At 48.4% G+C, this 7,792-nt stretch overlaps 1 protein-coding gene across 3 annotated transcripts in view; it reads right to left on the bottom strand.

Moving 5' to 3' along the window:
* Nucleotides 1–3,271: 3,271 nt before the first annotated feature.
* ZFAND4 (zinc finger AN1-type containing 4) overlaps nucleotides 3,272–7,792 on the bottom strand; it is a 123,377-nt gene continuing 118,856 nt past the window's right edge. For all 3 annotated transcript variants that reach the window (XM_063961496.1, XM_063961497.1, XM_063961498.1), the window contains exon 10: nucleotides 3,272–4,035. In XM_063961496.1, coding sequence (XP_063817566.1) covers nucleotides 3,900–4,035 — 136 coding nt within the window. In that variant the 3' untranslated portion in view covers nucleotides 3,272–3,899. The remainder of the gene's footprint in view (nucleotides 4,036–7,792) is intronic.

Raw genomic sequence — 7,792 nt, 5'->3', positions numbered from 1 at the left:
TTCGCTGGGTGGAGAATCACGTAAGCGCACTGTCAGCAGTGTTCATTCCGGGAGTGGACAACTGGGAAGCAGACTTCCTCAGCAGGCACGACCTCCACCCGGGAGAGTGGGGACTTCATCAAGAAGTTTTCACGCAGATTGCAAGTCGGTGGGAACTGCCACAGATGGACATGATGGCATCCCGCCTCAACAAAAAGCTGCAGAGATATTGCGCCAGGTCGAGACCCTCAGGCGATAGCTGTGGACGCACTGGTGACACCGTGGGTGTTCCAGTCGGTCTATGTATTTCCTCCTCTTCCTCTCATACCCAAGGTGCTGAGAATCATAAGAAAAAGAGGTGTGAGAACAATACTCATTGTTCCGGATTGGCCAAGAAGGACTTGGTATCCAGATCTGCAAGAAATGCTCACAGAGGACCCGTGGCCTCTGCCTCTAAGACAGGACTTGTGCAACAGGGGCCCTGTCTGTTCCAAGACTTACCGCGGCTGCGTTTGACGGCATGGCGGTTGAACACCGGATCCTAGCAGAAAAAGGCATTCCGGATGAGGTCATGCCTACGCTGATAGAGGCTAGGAAGGATGTGACGGCTCAACATTATCACCGTATATGGCGAAAATATGTGGCTTGGTGTGAGGCCAGAAATGCCCCTACGGAGGAATTCCAGCTGGGCCGTTTCCTTCACTTCCTACAGTCGGGAGTGACTTTGGGCCTTAAATTGGGTTCCATTAAGGTTCAGATTTCGGCCTTATCCATTTTCTTTCAAAAAGAACTGGCTTCTCTGCCTGAAGTTCAGACGTTTGTAAAGGGAGTGCTGCATATTCAGCCCCCTTTTGTGCCTCCAGTGGCACCTTGGGATCTTAACGTGGTGTCGAGTTTCCTGAAATCACACTGGTTTGAACCACTCAAAACGGTGGAAGTAAAATATCTCACTTGGAAGGTGGTCATGCTATTAGCCTTGGCTTCGGCTAGGCGTGTGTCAGAATTGGCGGCTTTGTCACATAAAAGCCCTTATCTGGTTTTCCATGCGGATAGAGCAGAATTGCGGACCCGCCCACAATTTCTGCCAAAAGTGGTTTCATCCTTTCATATAAACCAACCCATTGTGGTGCCTGTGGCTACTACTGACTTGGAGGATTCCGAGTCACTGGATGTGGTCGGGGCTTTGAAGGTTTATGTAGCCAGAACGGCTAAGGTCAGGAAAACAGAATCTTTGTTTATCCTGTATGCTTCCAACAAGCTTGGGGCGCCTGCTTCAAAGCAAACTATTGCTCGCTGGATCTGTAACACGATTCAGCAGGCTCATTCTGCGGCTGGGTTGCCCTGCCTAAATCAGTTAAGGCCCATTCCACAAGGAAGGTGGGCTTTTCTTGGGCGGCTGCCCGAGGGGTCTCGGCATTACAGCTTTGCCGAGCTGCTACTTGGTCAGGTTCAAACACCTTTGCAAAGTTCTACAAGTTTGATACCCTGGCTGAGGAGGACCTCGTGTTTGCTCATTCGGTGCTGCAGAGTCATCCGCACTCTCCCGCCCGTTTGGGTGCTTTGGTATAATCCCCATGGTCCTTACGGAGTCCCCAGCATCCACTAGGACGTTAGAGAAAATAAGATTTTACTTACCGGTAAATCTATTTCTCGTAGTCCGTAGTGGATGCTGGGCGCCCGTCCCAAGTGCGGACTTCTTCTGCAATGCTTGTATATGGTTATTGCTTAAATAAGGGTTATGTTATAGTTGCATCAGAGTTTATCTGATGCTCTGTGATTGTTCATACTGTTAACTGGGTAAAGTTATTTTAAGTTATACGGTGTGATTGGTGTGGCTGGTATGAGTCTTACCCTGGATTCCAAAATCCTTTCCTTGTACTGTTAGCTCTTCCGGGCACAGTTTCTCTAACTGAGGTCTGGAGGAGGGACATAGAGGGAGGAGCCAGAGCACACCAGAATCTAAATTCTTTCTGAAAGTGCCCATGTCTCCTGCGGAGCCCATCTATTCCCCATGGTCCTTATGGAGTCCCCAGCATCCACTACGGACTACGAGAAATAGATTTACCGGTAAGTAAAATCTTATTTTAACAATGCACAGTAAAGACTGGATGTATATCACAGGGTACTGTACTAAATATCCCTGTAGTAATGCACTTGTTCTTAACGAACACTGTCTAAATGACATGTAGAATACTTAAGTGTCCTGTAAATGCACAGCGCTGATGATGCAGGCGGCTTTAGAGAGGAGACATTGGCCCGCAGTCCCAGAATCAGCACAGCATGTGATGGCACCAAAAGCTGACAGGGAGTGAGGGAGACTGAGATGCAGCTCCAGGGAGGGAGCATTTACTGTAAATGGCGGCCAGGGGCTGGGGGAGGGGCTACAGGTCAGAGCCTTATCCCCTTGCTGGACTTCACCACCGGGTACTGCGGGCCTCAATAAAACGGATTATAGGAGAATACGACCTGTGCTCCTGCCCTGGTGGTCTAGTTGGGTCCAACACAGTGTCCACGCCAACACAGTGTCCACGCCAGCGCACGCGGGCCATCTCCTAATGGCTGCGCCGGATTACGAGTTGCAGCGGGTCCCGCCTGGGGGACCCTCTTACCTCCTCCCTAGATGTGGCCACACAATCCCGGAGAGCTGCGGCGAGTGTGTGTGCCTGATGAAAAAGAACGGAGCCCTCCACTGTAAGTACCCAGCAACCAGGGCGCGGGAGCATACAGTGCCGCCGGGGGAGGTGATGGAGCTGCAGCATGAGATGTCAAAATGACATCTAGCACTAAGAGTGCCTGTGCTGCAGCCCTTGAAGTCTATCTTCTGTAAAGAAGCTCTTTTAGTGTCCTGCACTGCAGGCACCAACTTACAAACTGAGCTCCTGTGCACGGAGGCGGGGTTATAGAGGAGGCGGCGCTGAGCATCTTGGGAACAGTCAAAGCTTTTAGCCTGTTGGTGCCTCGGATCAAGATCCTACTCTACACCCCGATGTTATCCCTGTGTGAACCCAGTGTACCCCGCTGCAGAAAGATACATTTTTCAGGATTATATTGACTGTCCACTGCAGCAGATCTGTACATGCTCTATGTAATCTGTATAGCATATTTGCACTGTTGCAAGACTGAGAAGAACAATCCTCCTAATCTACTGTATAAAGCCCAACACAGCATGTTGGTCAGATCTAATAGAGCATAAAGTCAGTAATACAGTATATATTTTTTCTATTATCACAGTATTGCAGTTTACAACTGCATGATAATAGTCACTATACAGAACGTGAAAATAAATGAAACATTTTAAAAGACAATATTTATTTGAATTTTCATAACCGTAATTTTAGGAGGAACAAACCCTGACATTTAAAAAGTTAAGATTACAAAAGAATAAAAATGCATGATTTAATGGCATAACCGGAAACACTGCATTGCAAACCCAAGAGCATGGCTGAAATGAATATACTGTATGTTCAATGTGTATCTTAATTTGGATGGATCAAACCAATTATTTTTGTACTGTGGAGCTTGAAATATTTTAGAAATAATTTAAACAGACAAACAAATATAAGACTCCCTCTTACCATATCCTTAGATTATACAGTAAATAATTTCTCAGTAAAGTGCATCTTTTGAAAGACTTGTCTAGTGAAATAGCATTTTTCTTGCCAATCTAAAACACAACACACAACGTGATTCAAGGAAAGATATCAAAGTGAGACTTTTTTTTTTTTTTATAACTTTTTTGATACATCGACTGTCCCCAGTCTCCGAATGTATCCCAGTAAAATGGTATCCACATATTTTAATAAAACAAATTGTTTCAACTTGGCAAAGTTTTAGTTTTTGAAGTGGCAAAAAATAAATTGCATGATTAGCAAAATATCGATGTCTGTGTAGGCGGATGTGTAGCCATGCACAGTGGACACTTAGATTTTAGGGAGTTTTGGTGCAGAGATCAGAGGATTCACTTCCTGCAAATATCTCCTTCCAGTTGTTTTGTAGTCATACGTACAGTTGTGAGTTTCCGCATAGCGATGGATGGCACAAAAATTGTTTCCACACCTGAAAGAGAGAAAGAGCAGGAATTCACCACTGGGCAGGTAAATCTAAAAGAAGCAATTATGGGGACAAAAAAAATAAGAATTTACTTACCGATAATTCTATTTCTCGTAGTCCGTAGTGGATGCTGGGAACTCCGTAAGGACCATGGGGAATAGCGGCTCCGCAGGAGACTGGGCACAAAAGAAAAGCTTTAGGACTAGCTGGTGTGCACTGGCTCCTCCCCCTATGACCCTCCTCCAAGCCTCAGTTAGGTACTGTGCCCGGACGAGCGTACACAATAAGGAAGGATTTTGAATCCCGGGTAAGACTCATACCAGCCACACCAATCACACCGTACAACTTGTGATCTGAACCCAGTTAACAGCATGATAACAGAGGAGCCTCTGAAAAGATGGCTCACAACAACAATAACCCGATTTGTTAACTATAACTATGTACAAGTATTGCAGATAATCCGCACTTGGGATGGGCGCCCAGCATCCACTACGGACTACGAGAAATAGAATTATCGGTAAGTAAATTCTTATTTTCTCTGACGTCCTAGTGGATGCTGGGAACTCCGTAAGGACCATGGGGTTTATACCAAAGCTCCCAAACGGGCGGGAGAGTGCGGATGACTCTGCAGCACCAGGTGAGAAAACTCCAGGTCCTCCTCAGCCAGAGTGTCAAATTTGTAAAATTTCACAAAAGTATTTGACCCTGACCAAGTAGCAGCTCGGCAAAGTTGTAAAGCCGAGACCCCTCGGGCAGCCGCCCAAGATGAGCCCACCTTCCTTGTGGAGTGGGCTTTTACAGATTTTGGCTGTGGCAGGCATGCCACAGAATGCGCAGGCTGAATTGTACTACAAATCCAGCGAGCAATAGTCTGCTTAGAAGCAGGAGCACCCAGCTTGTTGGGTGCATACAGGATAAATAGCGAGTCAGATTTTCTGACTCCAGCCGTCCTGGAAACATATTTTCAGGGCCCTGACAACATCCAGCAACTTGGAGTCCTCCAAGTCTTTAGTAGCCGCAGGTACCACAATAGGCTGGTTCAGATGAAACGCTGAAACCACCTTTGGGAGAAATTGAGGACGAGTCCTCAATTCTGCCCTGTCCGTATGAAAAATCAGGTAAGGGCTTTTACAGGATAAAGCCGCCAATTCTGACACACGCCTGGCTGAAGCCAGGGCCAACAGCATGACCACTTTCCATGTGAGATATTTTAAGTCCACAGTGTTGAGTGATTCAAACCAATGTGATTTTAGGAAACCCAAAACAACATTCAGATCCCAGGGTGCCACTGGAGGCACAAAAGGAGGCTGTATATGTAGCACTCCCTTAACAAACGTCTGGACTTCAGGCACTGAAGCCAGTTCTCTCTGAAAGAAAATCGACAGGGCCGAAATCTGGACCTTAATGGATCCTAATTTTAGGCCTATAGACACTCCTGCTTGCAGGAAATGCAGGAATCGACCCAGTTGAAATTCCTCCGTCGGGGCCTTTTTGGCCTCGCACCACGCAACATATTTCCGCCAGATGCGGTGATAATGCTTTGCGGTTACATCCTTTCTGGCTTTTATCAAAGTAGGGATGACTTCGTCTGGAATGCCTTTTTCCTTTAGGATCCGGCGTTCAACCGCCATGCCGTCAAACGCAGCCGCGGTAAGTCTTGGAACAGACAGGGTCCCTGTTGGAGCAGGTCCCTTCTCAGAGGTAGAGGCCACGGGTCCTCTGTGAGCATTTCTTCAAGTTCCGGGTACCAAGTCCTTCTTGGCCAATCCGGAGCCACGAGAATAGTTCTTACTCCTCCCCGCCGTATAATCCTCAGCACCTTGGGTATGAGAGGCAGAGGAGGGAACACATACACTGACTGGTACACCCACGGTGTTACCAGAGCGTCCACAGCTATTGCTTGAGGGTCCCTTGACCTGGCGCAATACCTGTCCAGTTTTTTGTTGAGGCGGGACGCCATCATGTCCACCTTTGGTTTTTCCCAACGGTTTACAAGACTTCTGGGTGAAGTCCCCACTCTCCCGGGTGGAGGTCGTGCCTGCTGAGGAAGTCTGCTTCCCAGTTGTCCACTCCAGGAATGAACACTGCTGACAGTGCTATCACATTATTTTCCGCCCAGCGAAGAATCCTTGCAGCTTCTGCCATTGCCCTCCTGCTTCTTGTGCCGCCATGTCTGTTTACGTGGGCGACTGCCGTGATGTTGTCCGACTGGATCAGCACCGGCTGACCTTGAAGCAGAGGTCTTGCTTGGCTTAGAGCATTATAAATGGCTCTTAACTCCAGGATATTTATGTGAAGTGATGTCTCCAGGCTTGACCACAAGCCCTGGAAGTTTCTTCCCTGTGTGACTGCTCCCCAGCCTCGCAGGCTGGCATCTGTGGTCACCAGGACCCAGTCCTGAATGCCGAATCTGCGGCCCTCTAGAAGATGAGCACTCTGCAACCACCACAGGAGAGACACCCTTGTCCTTGGGGACAGGGTTATCCGCCGATGCATCTGAAGATGCGATCCGGACCATTTGTCCAGCAGGTCCCACTGGAATGTTCTTGCGTGGAATCTGCCGAATGGAATTGCTTCGTAGGAAGCCACCATTTTTCCCAGGACCCTTGTGCATTGATGCACTGATACTTGGCCTGGTTTTAGGAGGTTTCTGACTAGCTCGGATAACTCTCTGGCTTTCTCTTCCGGGAGAAACACCTTTTTCTGGACTGTGTCCAGGATCATCCCTAGGAATAGAAGACGTGTCGTCGGGATCAGCTGCGATTTTGGGATATTGAGAATCCAACCGTGCTGCCGCAGCACTACTTGAGATAGTGCTACTCCGACTACCAACTGTTCCTTGGATCTTGCCCTTATCAGGAGATCGTCCAAGTAAGGGATAATTAAAACTCCTTTCCTTCGAAGGAGTATCATCATTTCGGCCATTACTTTGGTAAAGACCCGGGGCGCCGTGGACAATCCAAACGGCAGCGTCTGAAACGGATAGTGGCAGTTCTGTACCACAAACCTGAGGTACCCTTGGTGAGAAGGGTAAATTGGGACATGGAGGTAAGCATCCTTGATGTCCAGAGACACCATATAACCCCCTTCTTCCAGGTTCGCGATCACCGCTCTGAGTGACTCCATCTTGAATTTGAACCTCTGTATGTAAGTGTTCAAAGATTTTAGATTTAAAATAGGTCTCACCGAGCCATCCGGCTTCGGTACCACAAACAGCGTGGAATAATACCCCTTTCCCTGTTGCAGGAGGGGTACCTTGATTATCACCTGCTGAGAATACAGCTTGTGAATGGCTTCCAATACCGCCTCCCTGTCGGAGGGAGACGTCGGTAAGGCAGACTTTAGGAAACGGCGGGGGGGAAGACGTCTCGAATTCCAATTTGTACCCCTGAGATACCACCTGAAGGATCCAGGGGTCCACTTGTGAGTGAGCCCACTGCGCGCTGAAATTCTTGAGACGGGCCCCCACCGTGCCTGAGTCCGCTTGTAGAGCCCCAGCGTCATGCTGAGGACTTGGCAGAAGCGGGAGAGGGCTTCTGTTCCTGGGAACTGGCTGTTTGCTGTAGCCTTTTTCTTCTCCCTCTGCCACGGGGCAGAAATGAGGAGCCTTTTGCCCGCTTGCCCTTATGGGGCCGAAAGGACTGCGCCTGATAATACGGCGTCTTCTTATGTTGAGAATCTACCTGGGGTAAAAATGTGGATTTCCCAGCAGTTGCCGTGGACACCAGGTCCGATAGACCTACCCCAAATAACTCCTCCCCTT

This window comes from Pseudophryne corroboree, chromosome 3 (assembly GCF_028390025.1).
Source record: "Pseudophryne corroboree isolate aPseCor3 chromosome 3, aPseCor3.hap2, whole genome shotgun sequence".
NCBI classification, from domain to species: Eukaryota; Metazoa; Chordata; class Amphibia; order Anura; family Myobatrachidae; genus Pseudophryne; species Pseudophryne corroboree.
This window is presented reverse-complemented; position numbering and strand designations above follow the sequence as displayed.